This window comes from Stenella coeruleoalba (genome assembly GCF_951394435.1).
Source record: "Stenella coeruleoalba genome assembly, chromosome: 6".
Lineage (NCBI taxonomy): Eukaryota > Metazoa > Chordata > Mammalia > Artiodactyla > Delphinidae > Stenella > Stenella coeruleoalba.
Window position 1 is genome coordinate 66570594 of NC_137151.1, and position 27266 is coordinate 66597859.

The 27266-nt window shown below is 41.8% G+C and overlaps 1 protein-coding gene across 14 annotated transcripts in view; it reads left to right on the forward strand.

Moving 5' to 3' along the window:
- MYO3B (myosin IIIB) overlaps positions 1-27266 on the forward strand; it is a 506873-nt gene that overhangs the window by 332995 nt on the left and 146612 nt on the right. For all 14 annotated transcript variants that reach the window (XM_079925177.1, XM_079925176.1, XM_079925182.1 and 11 more), the window contains 4 exons: positions 7813-7924; positions 8847-9009; positions 10343-10423; positions 23258-23359. In XM_079925177.1, the coding sequence (XP_079781303.1) occupies positions 7813-7924; positions 8847-9009; positions 10343-10423; positions 23258-23359 (458 nt within the window). The remainder of the gene's footprint in view (positions 1-7812; positions 7925-8846; positions 9010-10342; positions 10424-23257; positions 23360-27266) is intronic.

Sequence of the window (27266 nt, forward strand, 5' to 3'; positions counted from 1 at the left end):
CAGGAGGAGAATAACTAAGATAAGAGGCACAAATTTAAAATGTCAGGCATTACAAAAATGTAAGCCATCTCCAATGCTAATACAATTTTTACCTAAAATAAATACCTCTTAGTTCTCTCTCTCTTCTTTTCCTTTTCCCTTCCAGGAGTATGGGTAATCATTAGGAAAAAATAGAGGAATTAACTTCATTGTACTATATATTTGTCCATTGTCGGAGGACGTCATTGTCAGAAGACTTTGCTGAAAACAAAAGGGAAGTTCAGCCACATCTAATTAAGGAAATGCAAATTAAAACCACAATTAAATACCATTTTACACCTATTTTGGCCATAATCGGTGTGTCTGACAATTCCTAGGGTTGCCATGGATAGAGGGAAGCAGGACTCTCATACTCCACTGGTGAGGCTATAAATTGGTGTGATCACTTTGGAAAACAGCTTGACTTTTTGGTAAACTCTGACATGAACATATTACACTAACCAATATTTCCACTTCAAAGGTTATAAGTAGAAGAGTGACAGTATTTCTGAGCACACTAGACTTTTAGACTGCTTGGTAGCACCGGGTCTACCTAAGTGCGAGGACTTCCTGCTTCCACCTGCCCATGTGTTTGTGCTCCTTTGGGTCAAACCTCCATAGCCTGAATTTTTCAATTTCTTTCTTTCTCTTGTTTAAAGATAATTTCCAGAAGAAGGTAAAATCATGACTTACATACAGATGTAAAGATGAATGTGTTTAAGGAATTTATTTTATTCACATGACATGAGGGAACCAAGCAGATGTAATAATTGGTTCAAAGGAAAAGTCAAACTAGCAGAGGCTTATATGAAGTAAAGGAATGTTGAGATGAATTGTGAATAGAGACAAAACTGATTTTTCCACAGTGGAGAGGAAGTCAATTAAAATCATCACCAGAAAGGACAGAATTTATGTATCTATCAGTTACCTACAATTTAGAAAGAGTTGCAAAATAGCTCAAAGAAGATGAATGGGGCTAGAATCTGATAACCCTGGAGGGTACGCTAAAGACAATGTCTGTTGTTTTCCATTGAAACACCAACACCTTCTGATACACTATTGCAAGTAGAGTATTGTTTGGATCTCTCATACATGTGTCAAGGAGGGCCTGACAGCTGACGTTCAGATGTAGGAAATCAACACTTCTCCTAAGTCAAAAGCCCAATATTCCAGATCACTGTAGACACTCCAGTTAGCTGGAAATTGCTGGAGGATCAAAGGTACCTGTTAGAGAGTCAAAGATACTACCCAGTATATACAGTACATCAGGTGTATACACTAAGAGCTAAGAGTAGACGTAGGTTTGATGAGTGTAAAGAGGCCTGAATTTGGGATTAGAAGACCTGGGGAAGTCTCAGCTCTTCTTACTAAGTTTGTGACCTTGAGCCAGTTGCTCTGGCTCTCTGGCTTTCTCTCAGGCTTTCTCCTCTAAACAAAGTAAGAATTTTTATTGATGACTCTAAATTCCCTTCAGGATCCAAATGTTTATTAGATGAGCCAGCTAATCCCCTGCACAGATGGCCCTGCAACAATGCCCAGGCACAGAGAGTTTTGACATAGGACAGGGAAGATCTGTTTGTGAAAACATGAGGAGGAACAGCTGGATTTAGATGTCCTGGACCCCCAGTGTACAGTACACAAACCCAACATCTGTGGGAAACTTGGGAAGTTCAGTGACAAAGGGAGAAGTGAGAGAGAGGAAAGGAAGTTATCAAAAAATAACCTTCTACCAACTCATGGTTTTGCACAAGACTTGCCTCTACCATTAGTGACATTGTAAGAAGTTTATCACCAGGGTTGGCTCTGTCTTTACCCTGTGCTTAAATAACAGCAAAGGGGAACTGGAACTGTATTAGAGTTCTCCAGAGAAATGGACCAATAAGATGTGTGTGTGTATGTATTATATGTACAGATATAAGTATAGATGTAGATCTCTCTCTCTCTCTCGCTCTCTCTCTCTCTCTTTCGCTCTCTCTCGCTCTCAGAGAAATTGATTTATTTTAAGGAATTGGCTCATGTGATTGTGGAGGCTGGCAAGTCAGAAATCTGCAGGGAAGGCTGTGAGACTGGAAATTCCAGCAGGAGTTGATGTTGTAGTCTTGTGTCCAAAGGCAGTGTGGTGGTAAAATTCCTTTCTTTTCAGGGACCGTAGACTTTTCTCTTAAGGCTTTCAGCTGCTTGGTTGAGGCTCACTGCATTATGGAGGGTAACCTGCTTTACTCAGATATTAACAATGTTAATTCTTCTGACCCAGAAACGTAGTATCTCTCTCCATCTATTTAGGTCTTCTTTCATTTTTCTTAACCAATGTTTTATAATTTTCAGTGCACAGGTCTTGTGTATTTATTGTCAGATTTATCCCTATGTATTTTACATTTTTAAATGTTATAAATGATATTGTTTTTTCAATTTCAATTTTCAATTGTTTGTTGCTAGTATATAGAAATACAGTAATTTTTGTATATTGATCTTTAACCTATAATATTACTAAATTCACTTATTAGTTCTGGTAGGGATATTTTTTGTTTTGTAGATTTCATTGGCTTTTCTACACAGAAAATTGTGTCGTCTTCAAATTAAGACAATTCTACTTATTCCATTCTTATATAGATGCTTTTTATTTCTTGTTTTCGCTGGCTAGAACCTCTTCAGTGTTGAATAGATGTGGTGATAGTACGCCTACATGACTTGTTCCTAAGCTTAGGGGGATAGCATTCAGTCTTCCACCATTGAATATGGTGTTAGCTGTAGGTTCGTCATAGATAGTTTATTTTTTCAGGTTGAGGAAATCCCCTTTTAGTATGAGCCTATTGAAAATTTTTGTTTTTTAAAAAATAGCATTGGATATTGGATTTTGTCAAATCCTTTCCCTCATTTATTAAGATAATATGCTTTTTCTCTTCTAGCTTGTTAACATGGCATAAAGTTGTTTGTAATATTCCCTTATACTTCTAATATCCATAGAATCTATAGAATATCACTAATCTCATACCTTTGTTTTCTTTTCTTCCCTTCCTTTCCCCTCCCTTCCCTTCCCTTCCCTTCCCTTTCCTTTTCCTGATCTGTATGGCTAGAGGCTTATCAATTTTATTAACCTTCTCAAAGAACAGGTTTTAATTTCATTCATTGTCTCTTTTCTACTTCAATGATTTTTCACTATGATCTTTATTATTTCCTCTCTTCTGCTTACTTTGGGTTTAATTTGCTCTTTTTTTCCCAATTTATGGTGGAGGTTGAGATCATGTATTTGATACCATTCTTTTTTTCTATTATAGGTGTTTCATGGTATACATTTCTAAGTACTACTTTAGTTAGCAATCTCTCACAAATTTTGACAGGTTGTGTTTTCATTTTCATTGGATCAAATTCAATTTCTCTTTTGATTTCTTCTTTGTTATATGGCTTATTTAAAAGTCTGTTCATAAATATTTGGCAATTTTCCAGATACCTTCTTGTTAATTTCTAATCCAGTTCCACTCTGGTCAGACAACATACTTTGCATGACTTGAATATTTTTAATTTATTAAGTTATGTTTTATGGCCCAGAATATGGCCTATTGCGGTAAATGTTTCGTATGTAATTGAAAAGGATATGTATTCTGGTATTGTTGGCTGGAATTTTCTATAAATGTCCATTAGGCTAAGTTGGTTGTTCATACCTTCTATATCCTTGATGATTTTTTTTTTTTTTTGCCTACTTGTTCTATCAATTATTGGAAGAGTGTATTGAATTCTCTGACTGTAATTGTGTATTTGTTTATTTCTCTTTGCAGTATTAACACTTTTAGGTTCATATATTCTCAAGCTTTGTTTTTAAGTGCAAAAATGCTTCAAATTTTTAGGTTCTTCTGATGAATTGACCTCTTTATCACTATGAAATAAACTTCTTTATCCCTGGTAGTATATTTTTGCTCTGAAATCTACTTTGTTTGGTATTAATATAGCCAGTGCAGTTTTAATTTGACTGGTGTTAGCATGGTATATCTTCTTCTTTTACTTTTAACTTATTTTATCTTTATATTGTGCATTTTTTGGTAAGACTTGATGATCTAGAGAGATTCTTTGTGGTGGTTTAAAGATATGTCCACATATCACTTGATACTCCTCCCTTTAAGAGGTAGAACTTAAATTCTCTCTCATTATATGCAGTCTGGACTTAGTGACTTGCTTCTAATGAATAGAAGAATATGGAAGAAGTGATGATGTATCACTTCTAAGCCTCGGTCATAAATGGCATTGCAAATTCCTTCTTGCTCTCTCTCTGGGATCCCTTGTTCTGGTGGGAGCCATGTTCTATGTTATGAAGATAACTCAAACAGTCCTCTGGAGAGGCCCATGTGCCAAGGAACTGAGAGGCATCCTGACAATAGCCAGTAAGGAACTAAGGCTTTCTACCCTTAGCCTTGTGGCTGCACCATCTTGAAAATAGATCCTCCAGCCTTAGTCAAGCCTTTAGATGACTGCACCCTTGGCCGACATCTTGACTGTAATCTCATGAAAGACCCTGAGCCAGAATTGCCAGATAAGCTGCTCCTAAATTCCTGACCCTCACAAACTATGAGATGATAAATGTCTACTTTTTAGGCCATTAAATTTGTTATGTAGCAGTAGAAAACTAGTATATCCTAGGATCATACAGATCCTTCCAGTTTATGATTCTAGCGTTTAAGAGAAGAAGGATGTGTCTCTAGTTGCTTGTTGATTTTACTAGCACTTTACAAACCGCTTTACCTGTTGTATTTTAAAACTTTTCCTTGAAAAGTCTGCATTCCATACAACAAGACATTTTAGGCAGAAAATTAAATAACATTTTGAATAGAGATATTTTTCAACTGGATATTTACTATTTTAATAGCTTATGTGATTTAATAAGATGAGGCCTTACCCAGTCAATGAATGATTACAAAATGAACACACTACCCACATCTACCACCAGATCAAGAACAGAAATGTGTTTTATTAATAAACAATAATGTGGGAATTCCCTGGCAGTCCAGTGGTTAGGACTCCGTGCTTTCACTGCAGTGGGCCTGGGTTCAATCCCTGGTTGGGGAACTAAGATCCCACAAGCCCCACAGCATGGCCAAAATAATAATAATAACTTAAAAAAATAATTCTTAAGAAAAAGATGAGGCCTTGGGAAATTTAACACTTGCCATAGAGTTCTGAGGAGAGAAGAGCTCTTAGGTCCTTGGAGGGCCAACAGGAGCTATGTGGACCCCTTGGCATTGTATGCAATGTGTTGTGTCAAGAGCATCTTTCTAAGAAAGAATGTGTATAGCTTTTACCAGATTTTCACAGAGTCTTGCTCCCACATCAAAAAAAAAGAGTTAAGAACCACTTATTTGGTTCCCATTGCCACCTATGAGAATTCAAGTACAGAGAGGTAAGTGAGTTACCTACGGTTAGAAACAGAGACTTTCTCATTCTTAACTCAGGGCTCAAACTCCAATCTGAGAGATGAATTCTACCCACCAGAGACAGCTCAGAGCAGAACTGGTCTTTACAATGCTCTCAAGTGCCCAGACCCTCAAGACAAATCTTTACATGTATTATTTTGCTGTTGCATATCTCCTGCTTGCTTAACTCATCAAGCTGCGTCAAGAAGGGGGTGGAATGGATCTTCTCCAAAAGATGTCCCCTTGCTGGCAGATCTTTTATCTTGGTGCCGTTCAATTTTGCCCTTATATCGAAGCACACAAAAGCTCAGCCAAATTCCTCCCCCACCCACACCCCCCGCCATGGTATCTGCTAGAACACAGCGTTACTCTGTGGAGGAAACACAGTGTATTTTCTCTGACCTGATTCCTGTAAGGATATCACTTACATGTTTCCTCAATAGTTTTTGAAACCTTCACATCTTTGCAATAACTGTTATCCATCTCTTTCTGAACTAAGCCAGATATGAATGTTATCACCATAATAAATTAAAAGATTTGGGTTGAAGAGTCAAAAATCAAAGTTAATTTCTAGTATTTATGTTAGTTCAGATACATTCTGCTTATTTAGAAATTAGAAATTGCTAAGAAGCATCCACGGTTGCTCAAAAAACAAGTATAAATCCTTGAATGGAGAGCTAGAACATATCTTGCAATTTTCTTATATCTTGCACAGTGCTGGTCATTCGTTAGATTCTCTCCAAGTACTTCATCACCAGTAGTGTTGAGCAGTCATCCTGAGCAAGCCTGGCTGATTAGGGCCAAGGGAGCCCATGTTCTAAATGGCCAGGCCTAAAGGAAAGAGAGTAGGAAGTCCTGGTGTTACCACTGACTTTTACATCTTAAGCTATCTATACTTCAGCTTTCCCAAGGCATTCACCTCTATAGATTTGCCATGTATTCCCACCAACCCCATGCACTCTAGGACACAATCTTTTTGCTTTGGTCAAATCCAAATCCAAGAAGCCATGACTGAAACTACAGTCCTGGAGAAACTAGACTGAAGAAACGAGGCTGAAGAATTGTGCTGATGCCACGAACTGCCCAGACCTAAGCCTGACTCCTGGCTGTCCCTCCTCCGGCTTAGCTCCAGAAGACAACTGCTGCGAGCAGGTTCCTGGGCTTGGCCAAATGACCTAGCGTGGTCCTGGCCACCATTCAGGGCTTCTGAGAGAGCACTGCGCCTCCTCCTCAAAGGTGGAAACAGAGACCCAGAGCCTTGGAATCATTCCCAGGATCTCTCAATGCAAATGTTTTCAGCAAATTCAGCATTCAGTCCTAACTTGTGAAACAGTCTTGTAGCACTAAGATAAATTTAAATGGCTCAAGTGTTAATCGGGTGTGTTTATTTTTCCATAAACAGAAAGACGTGGGAATATTTGGCAGGAGGAAAGGACATATTTTATGTTTTGGTGATTTTCTTAAAAAGTAAAAACAACTCTATATTTTAAAGCAATTCTAAAATAACAGATCACCCTTTCTGAGGAATGACAGGAAAATCCTCTGACAAGGAAATTAAGTTTATTTTTAAACTTCTAAGCAGTAGAATTTAATTATAGATGGCAGCAAAGAGCAGAGGAAAAATCCTTAAAAGTTTTTAAAAGAAAAACTAAGGTAAAGTTTTCTAAAGGATATATTCAACATTATATACATATATATGCATAGACATAGACACACACACACACACACACACACACACACACACACACGGAGAAGAAAGAAAAGGAGAGAAAAACACTTTTGGTGGTGTTTTTTGAATCTACCCAGAAACTCTTTCATCTGGAAGTATGGAAGTTCATTAAAATGAGTAATTTAGGAAGACAAATGTGGTTTTGGTGATTGTCTCAAGAAAACACGCCAACTTTTTACCTTGAGAGAGACATGTAGCTTAACAGACAAAATTAGTCGTATTAGGCTATGATCATTTTTGCTATCTACATATTGCTTCAGATGGGATTTTCAAAGCAGAGTCAAATTTTATACAATGAGATGACAAATTATTTTTATAATAGTAATACTAACATTTAAAATCATGACTTTTACTAGGAGAGCTGTCTAAATTTCAGTTTTTTAAAGGATTAGATACTTTGATTTTGCATGCAAAATATGCCAAGTATGTATTAAATATGAATTACAAAGCAATATTAAAAGGAAAATACACATAGCAGAAAATATGAAAGTAGGTAAGAGCCAATAAGCATGAATTGTATATATTCCACTACCTAGTACACTATTATTGATGCTCAAGAAATATTTGATATTAAAAAACAAGATATGTCAATGGGCCCAGAGTAATTCTACTATACTGAATCAAATGGTGACTAAAAATGCTTTATTTCACTCTTTTATTTTGTAGGTATTATTATTTGGCATTCAGAGCACATCAAACACCTCTTGCTAGCAAAGAGAGCTGTGTCGCTATCTTGGAAAAGTCCAGATTAGATCACTGGCTGCTGGGAAAAACAAAGGTAGTTCTTTCTTTGTTGTTTAGATTGTCACTGGAGTTGCTCTGCTGTGAACCTTTGTCTCTTATCAGTGATTTGAATAGCTCTGTAAATTGTGTAGCTTAGCAGACAAGACCCCAAGCTAACAGTGATTTTTGCCGGTCTTGGGTCAAGAGTCCCAGGACCTCAGTGACCAGAGGAGGAGAGTTTGCCTCCTGTTCTGCATGTAGTGAGAACCATTTAGCATTTCTAGAATGAGATCTTTGAGCTCATTTTTAAATGTCCCTTTTTCAGTGCTGCTTATTCCAGCACCGCAGGCAAATACACAAATTATACGAATGACAATGAGTATCTTTTATAGTTTTGTGCGTTTTTTCTAGACTCGTGATATTTCCTGCCCACTCTGATTAGTAGTCTCATCATGTCTAGCTTTTCATTCAGGGGAACATCATGTCCCTGCAGACTCCCAGGTTTTTATGGTCCGTTCTGAATTGCCCTACAAAGCCAGCCTTCGCCTGAGTGTGGATGGCAACACTGCTGCCCCTCAGCAGAAGTAATTAGATCACTGTGGGTCATCCAGGCCCCAATCCCTCTGTTGGCCGAGGGTCAGGTTTGTTGGTTAGCACCTCCATCAGAGCTGTGGAGAAAGAGATCAAGTTGAGAAAATGGAACTCATGGCAAAACTGAGGCTGGCCTGGAGAACATTTAGGATCTCCCAAAACCCTCTTAACTTCATCGTCTGTTTATATCAATAGTCCCACATAGGCTCAACCTTAGAAGGGGAATTGTATTTGCTTCCAAGAAGTCAGTAATGTTAGCATAAATCAAGTCACTGTAAACTTTATTTAGATGATGCTTTTAATATTTACATTAAGAATATGTTGGAGCAGAGTGAATTTCTGTTTGGGAGCCCACACGTAACGCTAAAACTGATGTCTCATTTCAGGTTTTTCTCAAGTATTACCATGTTGAGCAGTTAAATTTGCTACTGCGGGAAGTCATAGGCAGAGTGGCTGTGCTGCAGGCCTATGTCAAGGGGTGGCTTGGAGCCAGGAGATACAAAAGAGTCAGAGAGAAGAGAGAGAAGGGGGCCGTCGCCATCCAGTCAGGTAAACGGTCCTGAAACTTGGCATTTCATTAAGTACTTGAGGCCACTCTCCTATTACTCTTCTCGGTGGTTCCTTCTTCTCCCTCCGTTCCTTCCTTCTTCTTTCCTTTCTTCCTGGCTTCAGCAAATATTTATCGAGTATCTACTGTAGGCCAAACCTTGTGCTAGGTCCTGGGGATATAGCCGTGAGCAAGACCACCATGGTCCCTAACCTCCAGGTAAGCAAACAAGCCATCCCTACCTGAGGCAAGATAGAGGCGGTAGCAGTGGATGGATGTAATACCCAAATCACACAGACGTGTGCCTCAGCTCCCAGATTAACCGCATCATATACACTTCAGGTCCATTACCAGGTTTTCAACATCAGAATTGCTACTGCCACGTCCATGAGGCTTTTCTACCCCAGACAGAGCTTGTAAACCAAGGGAACAAATCACTAGGCTCTGTCATACGCCCAGCCCAGTCAGTGCCTCTTTACAGACACGTGTGTCATTTGTGCTACAAACAGCATTTGAGTTCTTGTGCTATCTCGAGTGGTTGTGAAAGCCCCAGGTCTTGAACACAGTAGATGAATTCCTTTGTGTTCTCATGACCCAGCATCATAATGTCCCTTCCGGACTTCATGACCTCACTCAGCGACTGGAGAGCTGTGGTGCTCAGGGCGAGAACAAAAAGGAGAGCTGGTCATGCTCCTGGTAGCGGCTCAGTGCCCTGGTTCTCTGTCTGAAGAACTTAACACCCCACCCCCTGCCCCCAGGTTCCCTTTTCCTTTCTCTTCGTTTCTGCATCCATTTCCCGTGCCTTTTCCCTTCCTATCACATGCATTCCCTCCCTGAGCACAGTTCTGCACATAGTCCTCCCTCACCAAATGTAACTGTGATGCTACTAATCATTATTATTTATTTTTCTCTCCTTCAACTTTCATGTTTATTCCTTCCTCCCAATAAAAAATATGGAGTGGGTTGGGCTATTCCAGTCCTCTCCCACCCCCCAAGTCCTGAAGACAGAGCTTCCTCCATGGATTGGAATGACAGGGACCCACCTCACCTAGATAGGGGTCCCAAGTGATTCATAAGTGGAATCCAGAGGGTTCTGGAAACTCACTGCCTGAACCAAAATAACTCCTTATCAAGAAGCATCTCGGAGGCCAAGCTGAGAGTACAGAGAGGCCCCTCTTCCCCACCATCACTCACGTAGCTCTGCTTATTTTGTTCAGTGAGAAAGTAGGAGGGAGGAGGAGAGGGGTAATAGATTGGAGGGAAAACAGCTTATATCAATTCTCTGGCACATTCTTAAATTAATGTCATTCCTAGCACATGGTTTTATATTTTTAGCCTGGAGAGGATATGATGCTCGGAGGAAATTTAAGAAAATAAGCAACAGAAGGAGAGAGTCTGCTGTTCATATTCAAGCAGGTAATTAAAACATCATTTTCATAGTGTCCACTTGGAAATATTCTGTGATTAAGTTCATATGAGTTTCAAAAAGCTGAAATGTTAATAATTCAGGAGCACTGGAATAGGAGTCAAGAGTTCTAGTGAGGGAGGGTTCTAGTGCTTGTTCTGATGCACACCCCCCCCCCCATGTGATAATTGTGAAAATTGGCTGCATGCCGTACTTGGCTAAGGATGCTCCAAGTAGGTACCCTTGTATTCCAAAGTTTATGGGATACAAGAGAGGGAAAATGAGGCACAGAGAAGTGAAGTAATTTGTCCATGATCATATAGCTAGTCAGTGACAGAGCGAGAATTCGTTCACAGGCAGTTTGGATAGATTCCACTTTGCATACTGCCAACTGAACAAATCCCTTTCCCTCTTGGAGTCACCCATCCCTCGTCTGTGAACAAGAGCATTGGCTAAAAAGGTCTAAAAGGCGTCTTCCAACCTTGGAATTCTCTGATTATATGCTTGATCAGTCTCTTGGTATCACAGAGATAGGAACAGCTCAGGGACTTTCCTGGCTAACTGTTTCCCACACCCAGACCTGTATGTGGCTAAGGCAGTCCTTTGGGCCCTACAGGGTGAGGGCACTGTGGCTCAGCTTGTGGCTGCCTGAGCACCTCGAGCTCTGGTGCCTGGCTCCCAGGTCATTCTGCTCTTCTGCAAATGGCAGTACCCACGGTGGCTGCGAGGCCCGGCTCCCTCTGTCATTCGGAGCTGCATGTGACTAATTGAGGCTCTGGAAGAAACACCCACAGAGCACACCAGGAGCTCCTAGAGCACAAGAAATCGGAGACAGAATGAGAGAGAAGTGGCCAGTCCAGTGGACTCAGCAGCAGGGAGACGGAGAGGGTTTCAGATACTGCCACGCATGAAGCAAACGTTTAAATAAAACAGCTGCAACCTTTTCGAGGAGGTCCCTGCCCAGAGCCTGGCTCCAGGGACACTCCTCAGAACTCTCTGGCCCGGTAAAGACCTGACGACTTCATTCAAAACCAAAATATCTGGGAGGAAGGGGTGTCATTTAAATCCAAATGTGTAACTTTTAACACCATCCCCTAGGGATTCTAAGCTCTACAACTTCAAAGCATCAGGAAGAAGGGTGCAATTCTAGTTGCAGCTTAAGAAGGACAACTCAAAGTGCATTTTTTTCTCTACCTCTCCACTGCCCAGCACACACACACACACACATACACACACACACACACACACACACACACACACACAGTACTCCCCACCCCTGCCCCCCCATTAAGAGAGGATGCTGGACTGATCTTGCCGTTTGGCCCAAAGCCCAACATACATTTCCAGATACAAACTTTGAGCTTATGTATTGTTGAGCCACTGATCATAAATAAAGTGTGTGGGATCGTAATCAAATTTTCTCTCTCTGAAAATCGTCTTTAGAGAGCTCCCTGTTTGCACTCTGTTATTGCCAAGTGAACACTGCATAAGAACAGACGAGTGGGCAGCCTCATCACATCAGGACAGTCAGGATTTCATCTCTTCACTGCAGCACCTATGGGATAGGTACCATGGGAGGGTACTTTTGTTTCATGGGACCACAGAGAACACATTTCTTTAAGGAGCTCCCTCTTGTTGTTTCTTTTTTTCGTTTAGCCTTGCAAGCACCCCCCTTCTTAGCCTGGCAGCCATCGTTCCTGCTTATCAAGTGGCATCGGGAGCTTCTGAGTCTGCAGGGGCTTAGGCGGGCATGTAGTCATTGAGGGTGGTACTCACGCCACCTTGCCCTCTTGGCAGGAGAGTGTGGCAGCCAGAGCAAAAGCAGGCAGCGTCACTTTGCCCTTCAGCCAACACCATGGACAGGAACTGAGGTGCTGGTTCAGTGTTAGTGGTAAAGATACTTAGATAGGGTAACAACATTTGCAATTTTATGGGCAGTTTACTTTTACTTGAGAATGTTTTCCTTATCTTTAGAGTCAAAGGCAATGTGTTGATCTAAAAAGCAAAGCAACTCATTCCAAAGTCTCCGTTTCGGGGTGTGCTCTTCCCAAAGCATAATCCTCTCATTCCAAGCTCTTCTTCGTGCCACTAAGACATTTCAAGTAGAACAAGCCCCAAACATAGGGGTGCTCTTACTTTTGAAGCCTGCAGAAGTGGCTTAGGGATGTTATCATAACGCAACCGTTTCTGGATATTTTCTAAGGTTATTCTGTAATTTATTATTTTTTTCAACAAATCATTTCATTTGAAATTTAGATTCTGTGCTATGTGTTTGTTTATATTTCAAGTTCTGGCCGATAGTCTTTTTTTTTTTTTTTAATCGTGTTGCTGAGCTATGTTATATAGTTTTAAAAGAACAGCCCTTGAAATTTAGGAAGCATTTGGCCTACATGTTGCTACAGAGCAGCACATATTGAAATTTGTTTTCCTTTCATCTCCTTCCCAATAAAAGCAGCCGCGCGGCTTATCCCTTTAGCTTCCTCAGAACTTCCTTTCAGAATTCCCGATCTATTACGGCACATTCACATACCAGAAACAAGATGCCTTTTCATGCTGTCAACCTTTTTCATCTGAAATGTAAATTAATTCTTGCTGGTATGCCTTGACAGAGATCAAAGTCGAGGTATTAACCTTCCCGGGCTTTCTCCAGGAATCCGTCCCCAGGACCGGGCTGCTGTTGTTAGGAGGCCGGTGTCCCTGTTACGGGCCCTCCTCCAGGCAGTCCTCGGCCTAGGAGCCGCCATCTCAAAGGCCCAGGGTCCTTTTGGAAGTGACCTCATCAGTACTTTGAAGCAGGTGAGGAACGATCCACCTAGCTAGTCTTGGGAGAGATGAGCCTTCTCATTTGAATTGTGGGCCCTTCACTCAGATTCCTGGAGCTTGTTAAGTGGTTCTGACAGCTAGTGATCTGGGTGTGATACAGGGAGGGACAGGGCTCCAGATTGGAAACCTCTCCCTTTGCTCCGTGGGTCTTTTCTTGCCTGTCAGTCTTTGAGGTAGGCCACATTTGCATTTTCAAAATAAACAGATGCCTTTCAAATACATGAGCTGGTGGTCTCGAGATCTCTGTGGGCCCGAAACTGTTCACCAGCCAGGGAGCAATGCTGGAAGAGAAAACAAACGGAAAAACACGCCTGGCACATGCGCACACGTTTCCTGTGCGCAGAACATTATGCCGGCAATAAAGGGCCTTTGTGAGATGTGGGGTCGCAGGGAGAGAGCTAGCTGGGGATCTGGGCAAAAGTATCCTTTATCAGTTTCTTTTTTTGGCGGGGAGGGAAACCACTTTGAATGTCACCTTGGTGAGAAGTGGCATGCTTTATTGTGTTTTTATTATTGATTAATGCTGATAATAGGTTCTTACCATAGGAAAACACACTCCTTTAAACACCAAAGAATTTAAAAAATGTACTTTTTTAATCAGAAAAATAATTGAGCACCTATTAGTGTTCAGATACATGGGATATTCTAAGTAAAAACTAATAGTTGTATGTCATCCCATCACTAATCTGTTTTTTTTTCGAGTTTCTAGTGTTTATTTTTTTTAATTTTTATTGGAGTACAGTTGATTTACAATGTTGTGTTAGTTTCAGGTGTACAGCAAAGTGAATCGGTTATACATATACATATATCCACTCTTTTTTAGATTCTTTTCCCATATAGGTCATTCGACAGTATTGAGTAGAGTTCTCTGTGCTATACAGTAGGTCCTTATTAGTCATCTAACTATTATTTTTTAAATGAATTCTTAAGTTTCAGAAAGTGGATATAACTAGATTTTGTCAACTAAAATTGCATACCTTCCTCAGTAAATACTATCAAAACAAACAACCTGCAGGGAATTTAAAAAAATATCTACAGTGTCTCAGTCTTTTAAGTTTTTGAAAGCACAATTTAAAAAAAATTGCCCCTCTAATTCAAAATCTTTTTTTAAGCGAGAGCAAAGTGCTGGGCTCCCCATGTCACAGGGGAAAAGCCTCAAGTAGGTGACAGTGGAGCCCTAGAGGCTGGGAAGGAACTGCAAAGAGTGTTTCCAGGAGCAGCTGGCTTTTCCAGCCTCCCTTCCCACCTGTCCCCCGCAGCCACCCCTGGAGCAGGAAGAACCCATTGGTTGATAGCACTTTTTCATCTAATTGCTTCAGTGCTGTGGAAATTGTCATTTTCTCTTTCTCTCTGTCCTCTGGTCAGCTTCCTACTTACTCCCCTCCTCGGTCCTCCAGGAGATAACAGCACTAAAATCTATGGCCATTTGTCCCTGTGATGCCCTTTGGGGGGAGTGCTTTTTGGAGCGGCAGCCTCAACCGTGCGGAGGCTGAGGGGGCCTCTTCCTTGAGCCTGTGAGCAGGCGTTTTAAACCAGCTGCAGCTGGAACCTCTGGGCAGCGCATCATGTGACTCCAGCCAATGAGAGTTGCTTTAAATGCAGCTTCCAGAGAGGAAAGCAAGCAGAGAATCCAGACAGGCTCTGCCCCTCCTCCAGGTTAACTTCTTATAGAAACCCGACCCCTACCTCACGTTGGAACCAAGTTTTTAGTGTTTAAAACTGCCTGAACTTTTCAATCTCTCTCAGGGTAAGGCCTCCTCCTGGTCTTTTCTAACTTTGAAAGGCTTTTCTAACTTTCCTTTAGCATTGTTGGTGGGTTGGCAATGACTAGGTGGTTACAATAATTTCCTAGAACGAGATTTCCAGAAATACCCCTAGGTGCGCAGGACAACTATATTTTAAATTCGGAAATTTCTTTCTTTCATTCACTTTTTCAACTACTGTTTAATTACCTCCTTTATGTTGGAGCTACTACCAAGATGAGCAATAGGATTTCATTTGGGGCCTCAAATTTTCCATCTTCAGTACAGAGGCCTAAAAAGCATTCTCTCCCTCAAATGGATGCTGTTTGTATAATCAGGTCCTCTATATTATGTCAACGTTCAATGGAAGGGAGTTGTGTAAAACGCCAAAGAGTCAAAATCATTATAAAATATAGCTGAGGATATCCGCTGAGAATGGCCCATGCTTCTTGAAGGTGAAGATAATTAGGTAGGTATTTTTCAGTCTGTCGAATCTGTGCATAAGCAGGTTGTTGATCACAAGCCAAACAGTAGAGGAGAGTCAAGCGAATGTACCATCGAGAGACAAGTCCACTTTGAACAGACAGAAGGAAAACAAGCTGCCCTTTGTCACTCCTTTATGCATCTCTATTTGTCATTCTACCTCTATTCCAGTGTTTCTTTACTCACTCTGTTTCTATCTCTTAGATAGATTCCTGGTCATTTTGCACAAAAAAATATAACCCTTCTTGGCAGGAGCCAGCTGCCTATCCTTTTCTGGTGTTTTAGGCCATTTCCACACAACAGTAAAGCAGCATCTAGGGGAAAGAATTAACTGGAGCATCTGAGCTTGAGGTGAACTGTCAACTCACACTAGCTCCACTGTCTTCTAAAGCTCTGCTTAACCAAAGGCAGGGTGCCCTTCAGGCTTACACAAGGGTCCTGCTGAGTCCACTTGCACTGTCTGGCTTTCTCTGACTCTCTGTAGATAAAGGTCTGTGGCTGGTGTCTGACAACCACAGGCATAACGTTTTGGAGGGGAAAGTGTTTGGGAGGACAAGCATTGTGATTTACTTTGGGGAAATGTGCCTTGTCTGTGAGCAGGGTCAGGACATACAGAGAGCCCCGGAAGCATGGCTTCAAGAAAGTGGTTTATAGCGGAGAGGAGGCCTGGCCATATCTTCAAGGTTTCTGTTGAGAAATGGGATCTGCCAAACCTCAAGGGGCACAAACAGTAGAATTCTTGCCATGAAATAACCTGTGATACAAAGGCATGTCCTTTGCTATGGAATCAAAGTATTGCCTATGTTAGAATTAAACACCCAGAGGGCAGGGTACTATTCATCTAATGCACAGAGAAGAAGCTGCAAAGCCAAAGTGGGTTTGACGTCCACTTGTGCCCGATATCATACTGACATGGCATGGAAATGCTCAAGATGAAACTTTGGCGCAGCAGTTGGCACCCCAGGCCTCAAGATTAAATTTCAGAGCAAGCCCATGGATAGAACCTCTTCAGTTTGGGATCGCTTCCTCCTTTATGGACCTCATGTAGAGCTCTAGAATCTGGCTGCAAAAAGGCAGTGCCCAAAATGGTATCCTTACCACCTCAACATTGAGTGAAGCAACAACTTTATGATCGGTAATAATTGATTAATAATGGTGTCAAAAACACACTCGAGTTGCCTTTATGTCTTTTCATGTTTTTTCACATAGAATCATAAAATGTGGTATCACATTTTCTAACCCTTATTAGTTACTGGGCTCTATCCAAGTTACAGTAAAGAAACATTCAGGGGAAAAATTAACTGTGCTATGGCAAGAATTATCAGGCTTTTTTCCTCAAAAGACTCCTGTGTGTACAAAGGCAGATTTTGTTTCCCCCTAAATAGATGAAACAGAAGCACAGAGAGTCTGCATAAGTTGTCTCCCCTTATGTGTTACGTGAGCCTAATGACTGGTATCAGAGCCCTCTTCTGAGTCTTTACCCGATGCTCTTCCTAGTAGAACATGCCCTACTAGATGGTTTCCATCTTGGATATGGCACATGGACATAGAGTACCAGTCAGAACTTTGGGGAGAGTTTTATATACCATCCTAAGCATGTGGACTTTGGAGTCAGAACTACTGACTTCAAATCCTGGCTATACCACCATTTGTCATATGGTTTGGGGGCAATTACTTAACTTCTGAGCCTTAGTTTCCTTAGCTATAAAGTGAGGCTCGTTAAGGTCTAATTCTCAGGACTGTTGTGAAGATGATAGCAGATAATATACACAAAGCATCCCGCATGGGACCCGGCACGTGGCAGATATTCAGTAAGTGTTAGTTTCCTCTCTGTTCCCCCTTCCTAAGTATGAACTTAACTTGAGGGGGAAAAAAAATTGTCTGTGAAATACTCTTCTATGATTAGAATAATAATGTTATAACTTCAAAAAGACGAAACTATTTCTCTCACTTTTGGAGAAGAAAAAAATAGTACCTGTCAAATCTCAAATACAGTTACAATAAAGCCTTTATAAAAGAGAGAATTTTCCAAATCTTATGTCTTGCTTATCTGACAGGGAAAAATTAAAATACAACAATAGCATGTGAAAGATTTCAGGTGGTTTTGTTTTTATCAAGAGCTACTCTCCATCACGCTGAGAGCTTGGTTCATTTGTGTGGATACATTTTTCAGTGACCTCAAAATTGTTCCGACTTAGGTGGTGTGCTCCTGACATCATTTTTCCCACTCAGGGGTTTGAGGCCCTTCTGCAACTTGTTCTGTAAAATAACAAGTCTCCTCCTCACCTCCTTCCAGAAGTCAGAAATTCTAAAATCCAGGAGTTAAATATCACCCAGATTTGCTGGCGTGGAAAGCAAGTCGCCTTTCAGATGTCTGAAGAGTTGGAAGATGTTGGTGAGCCTGTCACATTTAACCCACAGTGACGGGTGATTGGCAACATAACAACTGAGCGACAGCCATTTGGCCAAGAGTTCAAACCCCAACATGAAGAGCCATTGCAGGATCACGGCTTGATTTGCTGTGGCCATGAAGTCTGAATCACCCAGCACAGAGGCAGAGGCAGAGGTGACAGCTGGTAGCCATTCTCATCAATAAAGTTGTGACGGGTGAGATGTACAAGCGACCAGAGCCTGCTAATTTCACAGACTTTGAGCCAAGTGCTTAGTGTCAAAACCAGCTATGGTCAGTGATGCAAACGATTGTGAAGGGTCCCTCGTCAACAGCAAGGCTTTCCTCACCAGACTCTCCTCCTCGTGGGTTAGAAGCAATTGCATCCTGCTGTCCAGGAACAATCCAGTTTGAGGATAAGGAGGACTTATCCTTTTATTTTTTAAAAATTATGGTGACTTTTTGCAAGTCAGATTTACTGAGGTATCATTTATACAGAGTAAAACTCAGTTTGATAAAATTGGGTGAACACATATAGTCAGGTAACCCCCTCCACAATCAAGAAAAGGAACGTTTCCAAAAGTTCTCTCGTGCCCCTTCTGTCGTCCATCCCTTCCCCACCCCCAGCTTCTGGTGACCACTAATGGTTTTCCTGTCCCTGTAATTTTACATGTTCCAAAATGTCATATAAATGGAGTCATCCAGTATGTAGATACTTGAGTCTGGCTTCTTTCACTTATCATAATGCTTTTGAGAGTCATCAGTGTTGTTACATTTATCAGTAGTTTGTTCTTTTTCATTGCTGAGCTGAATTCTGGTCTGTGGATGTACCACAGTTGTGTCCATTTACCAGCTAAAGGACACTTGTTTCCAGTTCCTGCAATTATGAATAAAGCTACTATAAACTTTCAGAAATTTGTCTTTTTAAGAAAAATTTAGAGGAAAGTAAATAACTTTGTTTTATAAGAAGCCAGAATGATCCTAGAGGTAAGAGTTGTTTCCTTCTTGATTAACCAATAGAAATGCTTATTTTTATAACATCTTATACTTTTTGCATGGCAATTTACAATTCATACATTCATGCAAAGGACTGCCACTAACCTTATTCCTGTAATTATCATAGTAACCCTGAGAGGTAGGTTAGCGGTTTTATCCCATTTTACAGACTGTGGCTAAGAAACCTCCCGCAATTCAGACGGCCTGACTCCCGATCTGCTGTCCTTCCCCCCAAACATTCTGAACATCCTGTCTATAAAGAACACTCTGCTGGATGCTTTGGGGGTGGTCACAAAAACAACATAAAAATGTTGGCTTTTTTTCCCTTCAGAAGAGAGGAAGACAGTCTGATGCTCCACATCATACATCATCAGGGAAATACAAATTAAAACATTGGTGAGATACCACTGTTTACCTGCTAGAATAGCCAAAATCTGGAACACCGACAGCACCAAATGCTGGTGAGAATGTGGAGCAATAGGAACTCTCACTCATTGCTGGTGGGAATGCAAAATGGTGCAGCCACTTTGGAAGAGAGTGTGGCGGTTTCTTATAAAACAAAACATGCTCTTACTGTATGATCCAGTAATCGTTCTTCTTGGTGTTTTCCCAAAGGAGTTGAAAACTCGTGTCCACACAGAAACCTGCACAGATTCAGGCAGCTTTACTCTTAAGTGCCAAAACTTGGAAGCGACCAAGATGTCCTTCTGTAGGCGAATGGATAAACCGTGGCACATCCATACGACGGGATAGTTTCCAGCACTGAAAAAAAGTGAGCTATCAAGCCACAAAAGACGAAGTAATCTTAAATGCATATTACTAAGTGAAAGAAGCCAACCTGAAAATGATACATACTGTATGATCCCAACCGTATGACATTCTGGAAAAGGCAAAACTATGGAGACAGTAAAAAGACCAATAGTTGTCAGGGGGTGAGGAGCTGTGGGAAGGGATGAATAGGCGGAACACAGAGGATTTTTAGGGCAGTGAAAATACTCTGTGTGGTACCATAATGATGGACACATGTCATTATACTTTTGTCCAAACTCATAGAATGTACAGCACCAGGAGCGAGCTGTAATGTAAACTGTGCAATCTGGGTAATTATGGGACCTTATGATGTGTCAGTGTAGGTTCATCAATCGTAACAAATGTACACTTGATGGGGGATGTTGATGATGGGGAGACTGTGTATGTATGGGGACAGAGGGTTACAGGAGATCTCTGTACTTTCCCCTCAATTTTGCTGTGAACCTAAAACTGCTCTAAAAATACACTTTTTAACAAGGGGGGACAGTCTCAGATGGAACCAAGACCAACACGCCTACCACAGGCTTGAGAGGAGTACTAAGATAGAGCCAACTAACACAGCCACAGGAGCAAATGATCTATGACGCTCCCCCCGCAAGTCCTTTTTGGAAACAGGCAGAGCATAAATTATAAGAAATGAATCCAACCTGAGGCCGCTGGGAGTTGGGAGAGAAGAGAGAGGCAGTCCCTAGAAGCTGGAATGGAAGAGAAATTCCTCAGTGATGCTCCAGGATAGGCAAGAAACTGACCTCTAGGGTGAGGGAAAGCCTCCCTCCTTAGCCTCCAAGTTAGAGAAAGCAGTTCCCAGACAAGACTTTCTTTGAACTCTGTCAAAGTTTGACCGGAATAATAACTGGAATTAAGTAGTGAAGAATCAAAGTGGAAAATGCTCTCGTAGGCCTAAAAATTACTAGACTTGTTTTGTGTGGTGGAAATGGAGGCCAGGGTTTCTGATGCAGCTGTAGTGGGGGAAAAAAAGTGTCAATGAGATTCTATTCTTTAAGAATTCGACTTTGTGCTGCTTTTGGTGGCATTTGCCTGTTGGACCTCCAACAAGTTGGCCTCTTTAAATTCTGATAAGATGGCTGCTGACCAGCCGTCACTCCAGCCAGAAGCCACAGGGTCCTCACGCCATTGGCCCGCAGTGGTGAGGAGGGGAAGGCTGGGCTTCTGTGCCTCATCTTTATGCGCCCTCTCTGCCAGGTACAGTGGGCACCTTTGCCAGGTCCGTGGTGAAGGCAGGAAAGCTTACCCAGCCTAGATCACCAACCAGGAAACCTACCCAGCGTCCCTGCTGGAAATAATGCCTGAGTCTGTCCTCTGGGTGGGTCATCAAACACGAGGCCAGAGCCTCCTTCTGCAGCGGCTAATCTGTGGGACCCTTAAAGGCCCAGGCATGTGAATGAAATAGTCTGAATTTTATTTCCATTTGTAAACTAAAAAATAGGACAGTGGAGGTTAATCATTTTTAAATGTTTAAATAAATGGGCTGTACCCTGTAATATTTAGGAATTCAGACTTTAGGGCAAAACTGCTTAGGTTTGAACCCTGAGTCTGCCATTCTCTAGCTGTGTGTGACTTTCTTGGGAAAATCATTTAACCTCCCTGTGCCTCAGTTTCCTCAGCTGTAAAATGGGAATAATAGTGGTCTCTGTCTTTTACAGTTCCTATGAGGATTAAATGAGTTAATTTTTATAAAGGGCTTAGGACAATGGATGGAACATCATAATTCATACATTTGTGTTTGTTAAATGCAAATAATGGCCATTTCCCTAGCTCCTGTTCCTAGTTTTTCTCCCACCACCCCATCCCCGCCTTGCTAGCCAGTTCAAGCTGAATGCACATACCTGATCTTTTTCTCCTCTTTCTTCTAGTTAAACCCTTAACATCCATCAGCTCCCCCTTCTCATATTATTGTAGTTTCCTAGGGCTACAGATTACCACAAACTTTGTAGTTTAAAACAATGGAAATTTATTCTCTCACAGTTCAGGAGACTAGAAACCCAGAATCAAGGTGTCACTGAGATTGGTTTCCACTGGAGGCTCTGAGGGAGAAGCCTTTCCATAGCCCTCTCCTAGCTCCTTCTGGGTCCTAGCAATCCTTGGCATCCCTTGGCTTGTTAGGCCCATCACTTCACTCTCAGCTTCTGTTGTCACATGCATTCTCCCCGTGTCTTTCTGTGTCTTCACGTGTCCTTCTTATAAGGATACTAATCGCTGGATTTAAGACCCACCTTGATCCAGTAGGGCCTCGTTTTAAACTAATTACATCTGCACAGACCCTATTTCCAAGTAAGGTCACACATGCTGAGGTTCCAGGTAGATATCTCTTTTTATTCTCACTCTCTGTGTCAGAATGCAAGCTCCATGAGGGTAGGGACTGTGTGTGCCTCCTTAAGTATAGTCTGAGTTAGCCGGCATTAGTTAACACGGGAATGTTTACTGGGCCTCCTTAAAGGAATGGAGAGATATGGCTGGGTGGGAGAGCAATGCTTGAAGCAGGAGAGCCATCCAGAAAGAGGGAGAGAGACGCATGAAAAAAACCACATCTGAGGAAATAAAAAAGGAGAAAGATCAGAGATCCCAAATATTCTAATATGGCATATCTAGAAGCACTGTCAGCAGAACTGGAAACAGCCAGAGTTAGGAGGAGGTGCAGACGAGAGAGAAAACAGGGTCTAGATCACAGGCCAGGGAGAAGGGAGACGGGACAGAGTTAGGTTGATGCCTAAGGGAAGAGCCCGAAGACGGTCTCCTCTGTGGAGAGGAGGCCCCGCTGGCAGGATGGTTTCTTCTAAAGCCAAGGGATCCAGTTGGAAAGGACCTGGTCTCTCCAGATACTTGAGGTGGTCTGAGATGTTGGGACATCTTCAACCCATTGTGACCTTGAGGGTCGTGGAGCATGGAAGAAGACATGGGACAGCCGGGAACATCCCTTTAGCACCTGTACACCCAAGCCATCAGCTGTCTTGGTAGAGAAGTATTTAGGTGTTCATCAACGCGAAGTAAGCTAAACTGGATGATGAAAAGCTGCAGTGGTGACATTCCTCGACTAAGAATTGTGTGTAGCCTGTTTTTTCCATGGCAGAGTAATTGACCATTGACCCACAAAGGTCAGTGAACAGGACAGCATGACAAAAGAGGCCTGCCCTAGAGCAGATGTTTGGAGGGAAGTAGGAGACCTGTCTCTCTTTTTACTCTCAGGTGGAAACTGAAAGGCAACAGGAAAGCCATCCAGTTGTCAAACCAGGAGCCCTGGCCTAGTACACGCATGACCTCTGTTTGTCTCCCAGCTCCCTATTTGACTAACGCAATCAGTGAGACAGAGAGGTTACCCAACCTACCCAATGTCTCCAAGCTAGTAGGGAGTCCAGCCAAGACAGTTACTAATTCTCCTGTTCCCTATAGTTGTGCCCTTTCACAACCACACTGTATTAAATCTTCAAAGTAACACTAAACCCATGGGTGAGATTCATCACCTCAGAGCCTCAAACCATAAGAAAAGTGTGGGTTTCCCTAGCCACACTGTATCTCCCACTTTGGTAATTCGTCTAGGTGTAGGGCATAACCTAGAGAAGATTCTGTTTTGTTTCATTCCACAGGGAGCCCTTCAGACCAAAGCTGTGATCTACACCCCACCGTTGCAGGGGGCGCCAGGGGAACTGCCCAGGTTCAAGACTGCAGTGAGCCCGGCGACCACAAAGGTGAGGTCCTTAGAGGTTTGGGATGGGTGTCCTGTATTTGTGGACACTCCAAAGAAGATTCCAGAGCTGGAAATGATCACCTGATATGGACTCTCTGTCGGGCATTCTTTTTTTCCTACAGGTGACAGCTGATTAAATTCAGGGGCAGCCTTGCAGGGGACTCTGCAAGGTGATTTCACAGAAGGGGAGAGAGTAGACAGAGATAAGCTCAAGCCCTCCCTCCACAGCTGTCCTGGGTGCCCAGTTACCTGTTCACTGGGGAAACTGGTCTAGTTGCAGCTCTCTGTACCAGCTGTCTCCTTTCCACCCATCCTCTTAGAGCAGACGCTGACATGTTTCTCTCTGATTTACCTTAAGACCTTCTGAAAGTTTAGCTTCTCAGGAAGGTCTTTCTATGGTCCTGACACTGGAACATATTGAGAACATTCATGGGGGGAAGGAACACTGTGGACAAGAAGTTAAAACTTGGCTATCTGGTCTAAGCCTTCCCTTAATTATCGTCATTGTAAAATGAGAGAATTGGACTAAATCAGTGGTTTTCAAACATTTAAAAAATATTAGAATCCTCCCATTTTTCAGTTTGAAGTTCTCTGGACTTCCGCTTGAAGAAGAAGCTACGATTTTAAAAAATATAACCTTTAACGCTAATGCTAGCATTGTATGGAAAGAGAAGCTGAGTTGCCCTGGATTTCACGGTAGAGTTTGTAGTTAGTTTCTCCACCAGGCCCAGTAACGAGGCTCTGGGCACTTCCAGCTCCTTTGGAATCTGCTGCCCAGCCTAGGATTCAAGAAAATACACAACTGGAGCTTTACCTGGGGGCAAGGAGGTTAGGGTGTGGGAAAAAAAGGAAAGGGAGTGCCCCAGGAGCAGCAGTGTTTCTTGGACTTGAGGAGTCATGGAGGTGGAGACGGTGAGACACTTTTCATTTTCATAAAAGGATGTCTAGCTGTTACAGACCTGCAGTCTAGACCTTTTCTCCCTAGCAGAAGTCAGAAATAGGAGTCTTCCTGTTGCAATCAGCACGCAGGTATGTTTTGTTTGGCCAGACACAGAGTTTTTGTTTTGTTTTTTTACAAAAATATTGAACCCGAATGTCTTCAGATGGGGTGTACGTCCTCTGGCTCACCACAAACCCCACTACTCCCCATCCTCTGCCTGACACTACACATATTCGTGTTACCTGAATGACCCCAAAGGCATTTTGAGTTTGCAACACCTGCTATGTTGTTTTCTTTCTTTTTTTTTTCCTCCTGATGGTCAAATGCTTTTTCATCTTATTTCAAAATGGTCCAGTGGAGAATTGGCTCAATTTTCCTGGGAAATATGAATGGCTCTAGAGTTCAGCCTGATTTTGGAAGGATTCAACTCCTCCAGAGAAGTCCCTCCCAGTATTTCTTTATTCCACTTAACCAGAATACATAAGGATGCTTCCCTGAAGACTGGAGACCCATGTCTGGAGGAGCCTCTGTGGTCACACCTGCACATACCTCATGTCTGATATTTTGTGAACTATTGAAGTTCATCATTTAGTTTTCTCAGCCATGTCATTGGTCTAATTCCTTTAACCTGATCTACTCACTTAGCATGAATCACCGTATTTTACTCTACTGTTTTTCTCCATAGCTCCATTTCTCCAGTCTCCTTGTTTAACAATTAATTTGCCAGAGAGATGCCAGGTGATTCCAACTGTCACCAGACATATTTAACAATATTTGACAATTTAGGATTTTGCTTTGAACTCAATGGTTTGACAACCTCCTTCTTATTTTTTATTCATTAAAAGAAAAACTTTTAAAATTGAGGTATAATTGACCTACAACATTATGTTTGTGTCAGGTGTACAACATAATGATTACTTCCTTCTTATTTAAGTTTATCTCTTTACTCTGACCCAAATCCTTATCCCTGCTCTTCTGGCAGAGCTGGGAGATGGAGGGGCAGACTTCATCTAAGCTTTAATAAGAATATTCTGTAAGTTTCTGTTTGGTTTTTAAACTTCAAATAACTCTAAAAAATCAATATTTTGATGACTGAAGTGCAAGTGAATAAGAAACAAGGAATGAGTTTTCCCTTTAATTACACGAATAGAAACTCTATGGGTTGTTACTGGAAACCCAGGCAAAGTAACTGAGGGCATTTTGCTAAGCCCCAAATAAAGGTGTTACTGCCTTCTCTCTTCCTGGTAGTGGAAAGGGCACCTTCCTAAGGAGAGCCCCAAACCAAAATGGGTTGATGGTCTTTCCTAGCTTTGCTTGTGCTTCTTCTTCTCCGAATTGCTCCTTTTCATACTGAGGATCTCAAAATAGGTGCAGACAATAGCACCCTCAACTTCCCACATGGCAAGACCATCTAAGGTTTGATCAGTGAGTGGTAGCCCTTGGTGCTGCTGAACTGGGCCAGAGAACAAGGTTAAAAATGAGTTGTGTTGATTTTCCTTCTTAATAAGGAAACAGATATTTGTGCCCCTGAAGTGGGCTTCTCTTTTTTTTTTTTATGTCAGTTCTTGATTTTATGCTGCTTAGCACAGTATTACAAGTGAGCTTGGGCCAAACAATGTTTTAGAATCTCCAGGAGAGGAAACCTGCCTGGTCCTCTAACCAGAGGAGTTCATCTATCTAGAGAAGGTGGGGGCGGGGGGGCAGGGGTGGGGATCAGCTCATGAAATTCTAAAAGGCTGTTTTTCTTGATTTCTCCTTTTTTTCCCCCTTCTTTTAATATTGTTGCTTCACTGTTTGGTCATAATGTTTGTGTGTGTGTGTATAATAATAAAAATGTAATAATGTTCCATATAAAATTTTCTCTTTATCCCTTTGGTGTTTATAGCAATAGTAATAACAACAACAGATGGTCTTATCTACCACTGATAGTGAAAAAGCATTACATTTCTTCTACACAAGAGATAAATATGCCTAAGAAACCAAACCAATAATGTAGAATCAGAGCATACTCTTTCTAGAATAGACAACACAAAAAACAATTGATTTCCGTATTTCTTTTTCTGTACTCCATTTTTGTTGTGTTATATGTTTCATCATTATAACATCAACCTTCTATATTTTATGCACCTTCCACAATATGTCACAATTGGTAAATTTACAGATTATCTTCATTGGTTGTATTTTGGTTTGGATGTTTCTAGATGATCTGAAATAAGGATAGCAAATAAGTGTAGAGTCTCTTTACAACCCTGAAGGATTGGTAGTGACTACATGGAACTATGGTTCTCAGCCTTGGCCACACTTTAAAATTATCTAGAGAGCTTTTAAAAAATGATGCCAACCCCACACCAGATCAGTTTCAGAATCTCTGGGAGTTGGGTTCAGGCATATTTAAAATCTTCCTGGGTGATTCTAATGTACAGCTAGGATTAAGAATTGTTGATCTGGAGCAGTGTCTCCCAAACTTCAACATGAATCCTGATTACCTCAAGGGCTTGTTAAAAACACATATTGCCAGTCTCCACCCCTGGACTTTCTGGTTCACTTAGGTCAGGGCTGGGACCCAAGAATTTGCATTTCTAACAAGTCTCTAGGCGATGTTGATGCTTCATGAGATGTGTTCTCGATTAGCCGTGATGATGTGGGGTCCATACTTTGAGAACCACTGATGTGAAACGTTGTGTTAGAAAGGAACTTGAAGCCGAATGAAAGTTCAAGAGAGAGGGGCCATGATTAGTCAGTCATGGCTGCCATGGTCACAGGAAGGAGGAAGTGTATTTGTGACCCCCGACTCTTGAGAAACTCACCAGTAAGCTGTCCTCAATCACAATACAGAACTGAGTTCCTCCTGGAATGATTCCCTAGTTACCGTAATCCTAGCCATGTTGTGACAGTGTTTCTCGACCACTGTCCTCATCAGCGGGCAGCCCTGCCCAGCCCAGCCGGGAGTGGAGGCTGGTCTCCTAAC